At 38.2% G+C, this 15500-nt stretch overlaps 1 protein-coding gene across 3 annotated transcripts in view; it reads left to right on the top strand.

The window, feature by feature from the left end:
• The window catches only part of LRRK2 (leucine rich repeat kinase 2), a 119140-nt gene that overhangs the window by 49156 nt on the left and 54484 nt on the right, over window positions 1-15500 (top strand). For 2 of the 3 annotated variants that reach the window (XM_050935996.1, XM_050935995.1), the window contains exons 13-22: window positions 1427-1551; window positions 4264-4397; window positions 7417-7561; window positions 7700-7839; window positions 10340-10468; window positions 10562-10732; window positions 11430-11688; window positions 11938-12126; window positions 14454-14596; window positions 15162-15231. In XM_050935996.1, coding sequence (XP_050791953.1) covers window positions 1427-1551; window positions 4264-4397; window positions 7417-7561; window positions 7700-7839; window positions 10340-10468; window positions 10562-10732; window positions 11430-11688; window positions 11938-12126; window positions 14454-14596; window positions 15162-15231 — 1505 coding nt within the window. The remainder of the gene's footprint in view (window positions 1-1426; window positions 1552-4263; window positions 4398-7416; window positions 7562-7699; window positions 7840-10339; window positions 10469-10561; window positions 10733-11429; window positions 11689-11937; window positions 12127-14453; window positions 14597-15161; window positions 15232-15500) is intronic. The other variant, XM_050935997.1, reaches the window with a different exon arrangement.

Genomic DNA, 15500 nt, shown 5'->3' with positions numbered 1-15500 from the left:
CAGCTCTGAAGACCCAGTGGTGGGAGTCACCTACAATGGAGCACCCATAGGGACACTACTTGAAGAAGAAGTAGTTACTCACCTTGTACAGTAACGATGGTTCTTTGAGATGTATCTCTGTGGGTGCTCCACAACCCGCCCTCCTCCTCTGTACTTTATAGTGCTTGCCATTGACTCTGTAGTAGAGAAGGAACTGAGGAAGGTTTACCCGCGCACGCTGGCCAGCCTCATGGCAGGCAAGGAGCAGCACATGTGCTGGGTGAGCGGACACTGCTACCAAAGATCTCTGGTCAGCAGCACAGGGACACAGACACATCTTGAGGAACCATCGTTATTGCATTACTGCACAAAGCGAGTAACTTCCTCATCTCACTGATCAAGTATTACCTTTTATTTCCTTATCACATAATGTTAATGTACTGCACAACCATATTTACATATGAATAAGTCATATGCAATCACATTGTCATTTTAATTAGAAAGTGCATTTTTATTTACCTAATTCAGTGGTCCCCAAAGTTCTTCAGTCGTGCCCCCCACCTGGTCAGCGCCACCCCAGGAACTGTTGTCGGGAGCAGGACCAGAACCGGTCAGGAGCTGGGAGGCTAGAAGGCCATGGGCAGACTGGGGCTGGGTTGTGCACTCTCCCTGCCCCCAGTGAGCCCCACTGCCCCCCCCAAAATACTTCCCCCACACCCATCTAGCGGGGCATGCCCCACAGTTTGGGAACCACTGACCTAATTGTGTAATAGAAACATTTTAAAGGCAATATTGCTATGAAAGAGTGAAATTTTAGAAAACCCTAAAGATAGCAGTCTTAGCATGTATTTAGGTACTATTTTTTACCACTTCAAAAGTAATGAAAAAATATTAAAATGAAGGAGAATGCCCTCAAAAGATAATTAGAGGCTTTGTTGCTACCCATTTTGGAATGCCAATAAACTGAGCTAAGGTTTGTTTTTTGATCTTAATAAATGCAATTTTGATACATCAAAAGCTGACATGACAGATTGCAGAAATGAACAGAAACAAGCTTCTGTCACTTCATGAACAGTTTATGGAAATTTATGGAGCAAACGGAAGGAGTGAGATCACATGTCCTTTCTTGCATCTTGAGCAGAGTTTTAAAATGGTACATATGAAATGTACGCTTCACAGTAACATGCTCTGTTATTAGTATGTTATTAGTCTGCACTGCATAGAAAACTTCTGAATATTCCAGGATTGAAATAATTACGTTTAGTATTATAATAGAGATTAAAAGCATGAAAATACTGTACAAGAAAACTATAATAGCTGAATTTGTTTGCTAGTTAAAACTGAGAAGATTAATGTGCAGACTCACATACTGCTGTTTACCAAACTAAAACTAATGCATTTCTAAATTATATGTTTATTAATTCTGTAAATGCATATTTACTCTTAGTTTCCCCTATCTGGACATAGTGATAATAGTTGCATCAGAAGTCATAAAGGCTATGAGGAAACATGAAAAGGTGCCATCTGTACAGCTGGAGGCCCTTCGAGTCATTTTACCTTTTATGATCCCTGGTAAGTCATCCAAGGAAAATAGTTGACGTTATGCGTCAAATAGGAGAATATAAATAAGAAGGCTGTTTTCTGATCTTTCTTAAAATAGTTAATCATCCATTCTGTAGTGGAACTTCGAATCAGTAATTTTTACTTAAAGCCCTATAATTAAAGGGGAACTTTTAAGGATAGAAACATAGCTAAAGGTGGAAGAAAAAGCTTGGCAAACATTGAACATATTGGGCCAAATTCATCACTGCTGAAACTCTATTGACTTCTCCAGTGATGGACTTACACCAGTGATGAATTTGGTCCATTGCTGCTTCCCTTGATACTACTTATAGGCTTAAGGACTATGAATCCATTGCCATGACTTTATACCTTAATTATTGGATGTTTCATTAGTGATAGACCAAAAATAACAAACTTTATTTCAAATTGGATATACTAGCAGAAGGTATTGCTTCAGTTCATTGTCATATAGAACAGTAACTGGATCTCACATACCAAGCAATGGGGGCAATGACTTCAAGATTAGAAACATATTAGCTCTTGTCTACAGCAAATAGTTGTGAGGCTAAACTAGATGATTTAGGAAATCCATTCCAAAGAAACACCTTACAGACAATCTGCAATGGGGAAAAAAAATGCGTGTTCCCTTTGTTCTTTATTGTGTAGAAACAGAAGGCTTGGAAAGGTTAGAGACGATTCTTGTTTTTGTTAAGTTATTTTTTTAAATCAAGAATATTAAGTCTTGTCATCTTTGTTTTTGCTGACAGTCTCATTGGAATACTAAAGATCTGGAGGGAGAGCTTTCTCAGTCTAAACTGAAGAGATGGGGAATCTTTTTGAAGACAGCATTTCTTACAAGTGTTTGTCAGGAGTTTTGTTAAATGAATATTAACAAAAACAAACCGTTTTAAACAGTTTGATTAAAATGCAGGTTTCTCTTACAAGCTGAGATTTTTCATTTCTTGTCCCTTGTAATATAATTATAGTATTTTTCCATTCATTCAATGAGTCCTTGAGCAAAAACGGGAGATTTAAGACTTGATATTCAACTTTAACAGGCAAGCAGAAGAAATTCTTTTTTTTGCTAAAATCTCTTTGTCCATCATAATGAAGCCAAAAAAGAGAGACATTTTTTTTCCCTTTGACTGTTGCCCTAGTTGGCATTTGAAGGTTAATATGTGAAGAAAGTTAGTTGTTTATAGAAAAAATAATCAGTACATTCTTGAATCCTAAAGAGTCTTTTACATGATCTCTAGTTACTTTCTGTAGTGCCAGTTTGCGCTGAGAGCTGATTACTACAAAAAGGTTAAAAGAGCAAAACATGGTCCTGTTAGTTTATGTGTGCACAATTTCCATTGATGTTATCTGTGGATATAATTTGGTTTATAATCTGCTGCCAACAAAAAGGTCTAGTAGTCAAAAATTCCTTCTAAGTGCTTTCCTTGCAAGAAAATCCTAAAGGCATTTAAAGTAAGTAGTATGGACACTAAGAAACAGAAATCCATTAAGTAATTAATTTCTTGCTAGATTTTGAACTGAAAGTGAAAAACAAAAGCTGAAATTTTCATTTCTCTTGCATCTGCTGTTGACTGGAGCCCTGCATGGTTCTCTGTATGATTAGACTTCATCTCCACTCATAGAAAAATAAATGATCTTTCTGTATCCCATCTGATTTTATTAAGTGTGAGGTTAATTGGGATTCATCTTATGAATGATTAACATATTGTACAAGTTCACATGCAAAATCCCCCTCCCCCACCCCATTTGCTGCAACCAAAATTCTTTGGAGTGAGTATTTGTTTCGTAATAATCAACAACATGGGGAAATTGAGTTTTAACGCCATGGGCTCTTGGTAACTCTGGTCTGTGATGTTACAGAACTGTGTAAATAGTGAGAAACTAAAATTAGGCCGTCATGGGGTGCACTCACTATTGGTGGCACCTCTTCCTGTAGATTAGCTCTGGCTAGGTGTTGCACCTTCCACCGGCAGTATCTCTCCCATCATCCCCTTGGCCCGCAGACCCCTCTTACTCCAAGAACTGCAGCCTCCTCTTCATGACTCAGCCCTCTGGCCTGGTCACCGTACATGTCCCCCCTCTTCTGCGGTATCAAAGTCCCTGTTGACAAATGGGCTTAGGCAGTCTTCCTACTCACTGCCCCACCAATGCCACTTCAGCAGCTGGTAGGGGGACACAGGCCCACCCTCTACTCTAGGTCCTGGCTCAGAAGCCCTCTCATCAGCAGCGAGAGTTTGATCTACCCCATCCCTCTGTGCTCTTCTCCCTGAGCCTTGCCTACCTCTCTGCTCTTCCCCTTCTCTGGGCTTTCCAAGCCATGCTCTGCCCTCCCAGGGAGTAACTGTAGGCTTCTTGCCTCTAGTCCCAGATATAACTCCCTTCTCCCAGGGGGTGACTGCAGACTACTTCCCTACAGTTCTCTTCTGCTCCTCAGCTTCTGGGTTTTATACAGGCACCCCCTGTTCTAGTCCAGCTGAGCCTCATTTAATCAACCCCTGCTCCATGGCTTCCCCTCCAGGTGCAGACTGTAGGTTAATTGGGCCTAATTTACCCTCTCAGGGTCAGTGTGGGGAGTACACCCCATCCCACAGGTCTCAGGAGTTATCTGTAAATAACTTTTGCAGCAGTTTGATTGCAGTACTGATTTTACAAAGAAAATGTGAAAATTGTTTTCCAGAAGAAGTGTTTTTCTGTGTGTTACAGGTGCCGTGAAAGAACGGCAAAATGGTTCTTCAGGAGCAGTGGGAGATGCTGACTTGATGCTTACCTTAAAAGTAATTAAAAACCAGTGTTTGTTGGAGGGGACTCACACACTAGTGCTTGATGCTTTGAACAGGGTATGGTTAAAATCTCTCCTAATAAATTTGCTTGGTATTTTACAGTTGCAATTAATGACTTATTTATAACTTTGAATGCAATGAAATCATTTTCTGGTTGATTTGATAAACTTTACCTTCAATGATCTTTCATACACGTGTTCATCTGCATTATTATTTTTTTCTTACTCTAATTTATTCTGGAATATGCCAGAGAAGTTCATCTTTGATGCAATAATTCTAGTGGATATTTATTAGGAAACTTAATTTTTCTTAGACATTCAATTCATTTGCAGTTGTTTTTGATAATATTTTAAATGTTAAAGACGGTTTTATGCAGAAATAATGAATATCCTGCATAAGCTAGAAGTTACTGTATTTTGCACAGAAAAACCTGCAACTGTTCTCTTAATGTGATTTACCTAAAACCGGTAAATATGAATACAGATTTCTTGGATTCCAGTAGAACAGTGTTTCTCAAGCTATTCCATACCAAACAGAACTGCCTGGGACTGCTTGACTCTGTAGCCATTGGGAAGAGCAGGATAGTTGCAACCTCACGAGAAGAAACCTGGAGAGCAAGAGGCACCTGCAAGCAGGTCCCAGCAGGACAGGGAGACAGAAAACAAAATGCTGGGCTGCAACAAAATAGCAGTTCTGCAGCAAAAATGCTGAATTATGTGGAACATTGGAACAATGCAAAATCCAATGGCTCATTGAATCCATAGGCTGTGATTGAGATGAATGAGGCAGTTCACACATCTCTGAGAGCAGTTTCTCTCAACGTTTTTGGGTTGGCGACTGCCTAGTGAAGTCAAAATTTTTATAACCCTCTTATATGTATTATAAAAGTAGTCATAGTAAACAATGTATCAATGCTAGCAATAACAAAACTACACCTCTACCCCGGTCTAATGTTACCCGATATAACGCGGTTTCATCTATAACGCAGTACAATTTTTTGGCTCCCGAGGATAGTGTTATATCAGAGTAGAGGTATATGTAATTTATGTTATTGTCTATGTTTCAAGGGGTTGAATGAAAATACTTGACCTTGAAGGGTAAGGGTGTGCAGGGAGTAAGAAGTGAGATTTTCTTTCCTTTAAACTAATAAAAGTTTCAATACATTGTGATCCCTCCTTGTGATGCTCTGTACCTCGGAGGAACAACCTACACCTCCATGTTCATCTTTATGAAATGATTGTGTGGTATCCAATACAAAGTTTGTCATCTTGGGTGTCTTCAGAAGGCTCATAATGCACTGAGCATGGTTGTTATAGTCTTTGTTACAGTAATATTATAGTAACGAGGCTGAAAATGTATCCTCATGGCTTAAAGGAAGCCCATGCAAAAACTCTCCAAGAGCAGAGAGGCAGTTCACACCTCATCAGGCCTGGCTGGGACAAACCCAGCCCAGCCTCACAGGAACAGTGAACACTGTCTTACAAAGCAACAAAAGAATCTGTTAGACCCTCCAGTGAGTCACCCCCTTCCTTTGGGCAGTTTGGGTCTGCAATGAGGTAATGCTCACCTGACTTTGAAGGGCGTGGGGGGGAGGGCAAAGCCAAGAGGAAAGAAAGGACATGATAAAAGGGAGAGACATTTTGCCATGCTCTCTCTCTTCTTCCTACATGTACAGACACCACCACGACCAAGCAACTGAACCACTAATCAAAGGGGAGAGCCTGGCTGAAGAGCCAGCCTGTGGTGAGAAGCATCTAAGTTTGTAAGGACACTGCAAGTGTTAAGATCAGCTTAGAATGTGTTTTGTTTTTATTTCATTTGACCAAATCTGACTTGTTATGCTTTGATTTATAATCGTTTAAATTTACCTTTATAGCTAATAAATCTGTTTGTTCTACCTGAAGCAGTGCATTTGATTTGCAGTGTGTCAGAGACTCCCCTTGGGAGAACAAGCCTGGTACATATCAATTTCTTTGTTAAATTGACATACGTAAGCTTGCAGCGTCCAGTGAGCATAACTGGACACTGCAAGACTGAGTTCTCAGGGTCTGGCTGGGACTGGAGATATTGGCTAGTGTCATTCGCTTGCAAGTAGCTGGGAGCAGCTTACATGCCAGAGGCTGTGCATGAACAGCCCAGGAATGGGGGTTCTCACAGCAGAGCAGGTTAAGGCTGGTTCCCAGAGTCAAGGATTGGAGTGGCCTAGCAGATCACCGGTCCAGACAACAGCAGAGGGGAATGCCACACCCCTTAATGCCTTTTGTGATCCTTATGGGGTTGTCACAACCCACTGGTTAAGAAACACTATCTTGGAACTATTGCAAATTCAGGAAGGCATCATTGCATCAGTTTGTGCTTGGTTCACATTAATGAAAGGTTAAGAAAAAGATAGAGGTAAAATGGTCATAACCCCCTTGAGATCTGTTTGTAACTCCCCAGGGAATCATGACCTATATGTTGTGAAGCCCTGCAGCAGGACAACTGGCTGGTACTTTGTCTTCAGGTTACAAATGTAAATGAAGGGAAACAGGGAAAAATGGCCACAAATAACCTAACATTTATTGCATAACTGAACAAAAGATTAGATATTTTTGAAGTCTCGTGTGCCTGTTAGGCTTAACCCCTAGGCATATCTTTCTTCGTGTTAAATAACCCAGATGATTCTGACCTTTGGATTATTAGGAAAATACTTCCAAAGCCTCGCATGTTTTTGAGCCATTTGTCTTGTGTTTCACAGCCATTTGTCTTGTTTTGTTCTGTTTTTTTGGACAATGAGGAAAGTGCATTTTTTTGCTCTTCTTATACTCAAAATGACTGAATAGTTTTTGCTCTAACTTTCAAAAAATATTCACCTTTACAAGATTTCAGCCTGAAAGGTGAATATTGTGGAAAGTTACGAAAAGATGAAACAGCAGGTATAATGGAAAAGTTTATGCAAATTCAATTGCAATGATTACTCTCATAACAGCTACAATTTTACACCTTTTGAGAAAAAAAACTGACCAAGCAACTTTCCTTATCACGTTGAGTAACGGAGAAAAAATCTGACCTTATTTTGTATTAATTTCTCTTTTAGTTTATTGGAAATCCTGGCATTCAGAAATGTGGATTAAAAATACTTTCTTCTGTAGTGGAGTGTTCAGGTGCACTACAAATGTTGTCCCAGCAAGGAGCCACAGACACTGTCCTTCACACACTACAGATGTATCCAGATGATCAAGGTACATAGGAAGATTTCCTGTGACGTAAATGTGAATTTTGCAATAGCCTATGTATCTTGACATCATATTATAAATATAACATACTACGTTTGTCTCTTTAATTCTGAACCAGTAATTAATATTAATCTTTTTTTCTAGAAATACAGTGCCTAGGTTTGAGTCTTCTAGGATCTTTGATTACAAGAAAGAGTTTGTGTATCGCATCTATGCATGTGCTGGCAACAGTTCTGGTTTCTTCTTTACGACGATTTAAGGAGGTCGTTGAAATACAGACACACGTATGTGATATGTTTGAGTGTAAAGATGAGAATGAATGAAAGAAAATGGGAACAGGTTTATTTTTAAAAACTTTATTTGCTATGTAAATTTGAAATATCTGTTTCTGGTTTTTTGCGTGTTTGTACAGTGCCTAGCACAATGAGAACATGGTCTGTGACTAAGGCGCTTAGTTACTACAGTAATACAAATAGTGACTGAATTACTATAAAGCTGAGCAAGTGACCACTTAACATTAAATCAAACTGTTGAGGTTCCCATAGTGATGGCTGTCTCAGAAGGCATTAATTCAGTTCAGAATATGCATCCATAAGTGTGGATGCTTACCTGAACCTATATGGTCTGCAAAACTGGAATAGAAATCCCCTGATAACAATCCGTCACTCTATCAATCATCATTTTATAATGTACCCATCATAGTTGTAGCTGAGCAGCTTCTATGAAAAATAAACACAAAATGTGTGTCTTTCAGCCCTGTCATCAGCAACAAGCTTAAAGTTATTGATGAGATTTTTAAAAAAAATTTCTGTGTGAATACCATTGTACTTGAGAAGGTTAATACAGTTTATTGAATAGATGGGTTTTGCATATAGTTTTGAATGTGGTAAGAGTGGTACTCATTTTTATTTTGTCAGGCAATGAGGTCATTAGCTTTTTTTCTGGCTCCTGTAGATGTGAGGCTTTCCCTGCTTGTCATCAGCTTTATTTTTCACTGGAATTAAGCCATCGTGTGAGGTCACTTTCTTCTGAGTCCCACTACTTCTGTTTTAGCTCAGGCTAAAACAGGGGTAGGCAACCTGTGGCACGTGTGCCGAAGGCAGCACACAAGCTGATTTTCAGTGGCACTCACACTGCCTGGATCCTGGCCACTGGTCTGGGGAGATCTGCATTTTAATTTTAAATGAAGCTTCTTAAACATTTTAAAAACCTTATTTACTTTACATACAACAATAGTTTAGTTAAGTATTGTAGAGTTACAGAAAGAGACCTTCTAAAAACGTTAAAATGTATTACTGGCACGCTAAACCCTAAATGAGAGTGAATAAATGAAGACTCAGCACACCACTTCTGAAAGGTTGCCGACCCCTGGGCTAGAAATATCATATCCATGGCCGTCTTTCACAGATTTTTGGCTTTTCCCTTTCAGGTTTAACTTTGTGCCCAGTACAGAAATGGAGAAAAACAAAAAAAGTAATGTTTGGGGGAGGAAATTACTCATATAGTAGTCACAATGAGTTTTCAACAAAGGTTCTTGTCTATCACTCAGTTTACCCATTTCTAGTTAATAGGCTCAAATTTTACAAATAGAGTTGTTGGGTTTTTCTCTTTAATTTCTAGATTTACTATAAGTATTTTAGCAAACTGGTGTTTCAAACTGAACATTGTGGAGCAGGCATGCAGGCTGTGTGGTGTGAACACTTCAGTATCTGATAGGGGCATCTTCACCCACCGCGTATGGGGTAACTTGTATCCTCTGGGTATTAGTAAGAAGCAGTCTTGCTATTTCTGAGCACAGGAGCCATCATTGTGTCTTTCCCTTGCACTGAGAATGCAAAAGGGAAGGGAAAGGTCTTCCTTTTTTCTCTCCTGTGTATTTGTTCTATAGCTGGGCACTATCTCAACCTATGAAGACATGTATAACTTTTGTTCATGCTAAGAATTAATTCAAATTATGTTCTGTTTTATTTTCTTTCTTGTATCTATGAATGATAGTTGGGAGGGAGAATATGTATACATCTAGTGGTAATCTGGAAATGAAAGTTTTCAGCAAAAGTAGTGTTTCAATGCTGGGCCTAAAATGTTGACAATGTTTTTTATTTATTTTTACATAAAGTTAGGTAATTTCAGTTTATAACAGTAGACCTGATAATGCACCAGGCCCAATGCTAGTTTTTCAAAACATCAACCAGTAGCTGCCACTAACTTACATAAGTGGGTCAAACTAACCGAGACTAAACTGCAACTGAGGGTATATGTACACGGCAGTAGGGAGGTGTGATTGAAGCACATCTGGGCATGCCAAAGCTAGCTTTGATCTAGCTAGCTCACTAAAAATAGCAGTGAAGCACAGGCAGCAGCATGGGTTAGCTAACTAAGTGCAAGGCCGTCCAGGACTTTGGGTACATGCTCATGCAGCTAGCCTGTGCAGTCACCCGCACTACCAGTTTCATTGCTAGTTTTAGAAATCTAGCTCGATCAGTGCTGCTCTGGGTATGCCCGTGCATGGCTTAATCAGACCTCCTGACTACGGTATAGAAATACTCTTAAGACTAAAAGTGGTTCGATACTCAGACCTTCTGCTGTGTTCTGATCCACCTTGCAGTCCAATATGATTACATGTCGAAAAACCAAAACAAAAGATACCAAAAGGGTATATCTATTTTACTCATAAATTTCTTTTTGTTAATTCTCTAACACGTGGTATCTGACTTCCATCATTTTAAAATTTGATATTTTTTAAATGTACATTTGTTGTTGATCACATCATTTTGTTATTTGTAGGGATTTCACATGATCCTGACAATCCTTGACTTGTCACCTTGTTTTGCAAAGCTGCTGATATATGAATCATTTGACACAGTCATTTTTTATCAAATGTCCATGTGTTTCACTGAACAAAGAGATGAGCAGGTATCTTCTCTCTTTCAATCACTCCACATCCAGATGTTCTGAAATGTTCTGAAGTTTGCTACCTTCATTTCAATTATTTCTCTTCCCATTCAGTTTCAAAGCTTTTGCTGTAAATGCTTTGCTAAAATAGCCAACAATGATGATTTAAAAAACATGATGTTGGAGAAAGCATGTGCTGAGTACAATAGCATTATGGCTGAATGTTTACTTTTATTGGGAGCTGATGTTAATAAGAACACAAAGACAAGCTCTTTAATCTATCAGGTAGGTTCTTGAAAATGTAGATCGTTATATTGGTTTGAAAGATGTCACTTTTGTGGATGATTTTAATTTGTCTGGATGTGTGTGCCTGCATGATCAAGATTAACTATCATTAGACCCAATCCTGCAGTGTTCTGAGCATCCTGCAGGGAAAAGTTTCAAAGGGGTTTGGTGACTGAGGTACACCTAGTATTAACCTGCAAGGCATAGTAAGGGCTGGCATAGCCCAGAGGAGATAAGTTGTTGGGCTAACTGACCAGAAGTGTCAGGGAGCTGACACTCAGTTAAGCACAAGCAAGTCTCCCTCTCTCAGGAGGCACGAGGGTAAAAAGGTGACTTTCAATCCTGGGTATCCCAAGAGGCATCACACCATTGACTTCAGATTGCAGCAAGCAAATCACAAATTATCCATCATTTTCATTGGTATAACCAACCACTTACGTGTACTCATGCCAAAATATATGGCATTTGCCACATGTTTTGGAGGTATCCATTACAAGTAGGCTAAAGCAGCCTAGGGGGCTTGATGAACTTCACTTAGGCAGTTTTAGAAATCTCAGCCTTGATGTTTAGGAAATTTTGTGTTACAGTTCATCCAAGGACACCATACTGAGAATATGGAGAAACAGTAGTTGAAACAACTCTTGTTAAAATCTAAGCTGCTGTTTTACACACATTTTATTCATTTCTTCGGTAATAGGTTTGTGAGAAAGGAAGCAATCCTAAGCTGGTGGAACTGCTATTAACTAGTGGTGCTCGAGAGCAGGATGTTCGGAGTGCTTTAACAGTCAGCATAAAGAAAGGAGATAGCCAAATCATCAGCTTGCTCTTAAGGAAGCTTAGCCTGGATGTAGCCAACAGCAGTATATGTCTTGGAGGATTTTGTATGGGGAGAATTGAACCTTCCTGGCTCAGCCCTTTGTTCCAAGATAAACTTACTCCTATAAGACAACAAACAAGTAAGTGTATATAGAATTCATTATATTAAAATGTGATAAACCCTCCTAATGATGTTTTACAAACCTTCAGAAAGAGTTTTAAAATTGAAATGCAGTGTTAGAGAGCCTGTTACATAGATTGTGTAAATCAGCATAGCCCTCTTAGTTCTGAAATGACCCCTAAACTTTAAAAATAAAAAAAACAAGTCTTTATAGTAATTTTAATCTACATGAATTTACTGAAGAACATTCCATTTATTGGTGTCTTAGATGCAGGTTCTGCATTGGCAAGAATGGTGCTCAGATACCAAATGAAGAGTTTTTCAGAAGACAGATCAAGATCCAGTTCTGATGTAACTTCCTCTGAAGATATACTGGATAAAAGTGATGATTGTACATGCATGGCTGAGCCATTAGTAGACAGCGTGTTTCGCTTCAGTGATGACACCAATAGTGAAGGTACATATACTCTAGCAATTTTGTCTCCTCTTCACAATGCTGGTCTAGAATTTGTGATGCAAATTCAATTTAAAGTATTTTGGCAACTATTGGACCATAAAGTAATAAATAAATAAGTAAAGTATATATCCCGATTTATTTGTTTTAAGATAGAACACTTTGTGTATAACTGTAGGATATTTTTATTTAAGCCTTTGTGTATATGTGGAAAACAGTGGCACGAAACTAAGGTTCTTAGGTTTTAGGTTATTCACTTAATTTATTTTCTATCATTTCATTGGCTCAAATGAACTCACACTGAAAAACAATAAAGGACCAAAACATCATATTGCCTGGGAGAAAACACTTTTCATAAAACAGGTCAGATATAAATTGACTGTAAGTCCTCATCCTCAAAGAAACTTGCAGAACAACTTCAAAAGATGAGCCTAGGAGCTTAATTTTATAACTTTTTGCTAGACACTAAAAATTGTGGTCTTAATAAAGACATTGGATTTATGGCTTATTACAACTTATTACTCTTTTTTGTCTTATGACTGGAGAGGTGTTAATGGCCACTTCACCTCAAATGGTCTCTTAGAATATGTGTTCACTACTTATGCTAAACAATTTATTCCACCCTGTATTTAGCTGTGACACTCTGAGTACCTTTTTCCAGACCTGAAGAAAAGCTCTGTGTAGCTCAAAAGCTTGTCTTTTTCACAAATAGAAGGTGGTCCAAAAGATATCTCACTCACCTTCTCTATTAAAAAAAAAAAAAGTCTCTATCACATCCTCAGAAAACTTAACTTAAATTCCATGGATGCATCTTCAACATACAGTCTTTCCCAACAGTAATTATAGTAAATGTCGTTAAATAGTTACAACAGAATTTTTGCATTGCATACAGTGACTAATAAAATTAGCTAGACAATCAGATTTTTTGTTTTAATGCCAGTATTATTTTTTGAACATCTTAGAAAACTAAAACTGTTGCTCAAGAATTAGAATTTTAACATCTTTGTGGAATCAGAAAAGTCCGACTTGTTGATATTTTTGTTATCTATTTTGTGTTTTTCTATTGCATCATTCGGCATCATTTTTCATTACTGTAGCATTGTTTTCCAGAAGTATGTATGCTAGTAGATACCGTTAGTTGCCCCATATAGCAAAACTGGTATTCATTTGTAAATTGTGGTGAACAACATCAATTCTTCCAACAAGGTGGTCTTAGAATTTTAGAGGCCTATCTCCTCCTCCACAAAGAATGAGTATGAGGCACACAGATCTCCTACCTCCACTTCACACCTCCAGCAAATAGGAGAGAATGAGACTGAATGGGGCCGAGATATATGAAACCACAGAAGCCACTCAGACATTTCCCATTAAACGATGGGAGGGAGAATTTATATTCACAATACCATTAATTATTATTTGTATTAACATTTTGTTTTGTGGTGGCACAAGATGTGAGTTAATATATAAAATGTATCTAATAGCACCAAATGTTGTGTAGAGCAACTTTCCATCCAAGGTGGGAAGAAGCCCAGGAGCTTCCCATCCATCCTTCTCTCTTAATATCTAAAGGAATTTAGAAGTCTTTCTGTCTCCCTCCTTTGCCAGTCAGGGCTGAGAAAGCCATTGAACCTTTTTTTGTTCATCTCATTCACCCTCCCACCATCTCTCACCTTCTCATCCGAAGGCCAAAAGGGGCCAGATGCCTTTTTTTCTTTTACCCTCTCATGCAGTGGTGATGAGTTGAGGGGACTCCACTCTTCCTCCCCTTCGAGTTCAAGAAGGCACCTCCCTTCCTCTCTCCCCCCCCCCCCCCCAGCTTCAGGTGCTGCCACTCTGCTCTACAGGACAGCATAGGCAAAGAGCAGAAGAGGAGCCAGCAAGTGGAGGATAGAACTGCAGGAGGAAGGATGGCAGGCAACTGTAGATTACTCAACAGCAGCCACTATAGTGACCTCTAATGGCAGATGGATCAATTTGTTCTAAGAAATGCTGAAGCCACAAGTCTGAAGCTCCCTTCAACAGCATGTTTGCCTGTATGGCCCAGAGCTCTCCCGCTTCCAAGCAGACGAGGATATATTTTTTAAACTAACTTAAGTATCACAGCTGTATATTTCTGAAAATCCTGTTAGCATGAATGCAAAAGGAATGACCTAGCAAACTAAAGTTTACATCTGGAGCTTGTTAAATTAGTACATTACTATAGCATACTAGAGTATATTCTTTATATATTGCACATTGAATTAGCCAGTCAATTCCTGCTATTAATGTGCTGGAAATACCGCACTATGGTTTACGTTGATATGTGTATTATTTGGTTGAATTTTCTGTAGCTCTATGTCCTCACTTTGTAATAGGGAGTGAAAGTTCATTTCTGATGAAAAAGAAATCCAGCTCCATTGCAGTTACTGATCTGTACAAAGATACACCCTTACAAAGATATTCTCCTACTTTGCAAAGGCATTCCAATTCTCTGGTAAGATAAGTAATTTATTTACTATAAACCTCCCTAAATCCATTATTTATGTTGCCTGATGGAAAACTGTTAATGATAAAATATCAAGAAATGACTGACGGTCACCAATACACCATTTAGTACCTTATAAAATATTCCATAATTGTGTGATGACTGTGTTCCCATCTAAATAGAGTATTGCCATAGATAGCATTTTATTTCAGCAAATGTTTATGAACTGCCTATGGCAAACAGTACAAATAGCCATTCTGATCTAACAAGAACTATTTAAAGTTCAGATAATATTTTTTAAACTAATTGTCATTTTTATGTTGCCAAAGAAAAAAGCCTGTAAATTTCATTATACTTGAAATCTATTCTTGTTTTGTATTACAAGTCAGTAAATCGTAAACGGTAAGTTATTTTTTTTTGTTACTTTTTAAGGTTAAATTTTTCATTTTTTTTAAGTTACTGTGTGGATAACTTGCAGATTGCTATAAAAAGGAAGTTAATCGAATTCATACATTTTTAGGGATGTAAAAATATTCACAGCTGTTGTTTTTTGTTGTGTTTTGGGATTTACCAGGGACCCGGTTCAGATCATGAACCATTAGTGAAGCAAAGAAGAAGATTATTGTCTTCAGATGAATTTCACAGTAAGTCAAGTGTAAAAATACATAAGATTTTTCCAGTTTTTAACATTTTTTGTGGATGACTGTAATCAGTAATCCATTGAAGTAAATTGTTAAAGCAACATTGGCACTGTTATATTCAAGTTTGAAAAATTAGGGGTAAGTTTTCCAAAAATGTTGTTTAGAAAAATTACTCCTAATACTTTAAACTTTAATAAAACAGTACAAATGTTGCTTATACAGTAAAGTACTTTTCTCTTCAGCTTTACAAAGAATTTCTGTAAGAATATGTA

The sequence above is a fragment of the Gopherus flavomarginatus genome, chromosome 1 (assembly GCF_025201925.1).
Source record: "Gopherus flavomarginatus isolate rGopFla2 chromosome 1, rGopFla2.mat.asm, whole genome shotgun sequence".
NCBI lineage: Eukaryota > Metazoa > Chordata > Testudines > Testudinidae > Gopherus > Gopherus flavomarginatus.
The sequence above is the reverse complement of the archived record's forward strand: the minus strand, read 5'-3'. Positions and strand labels throughout refer to the sequence as shown.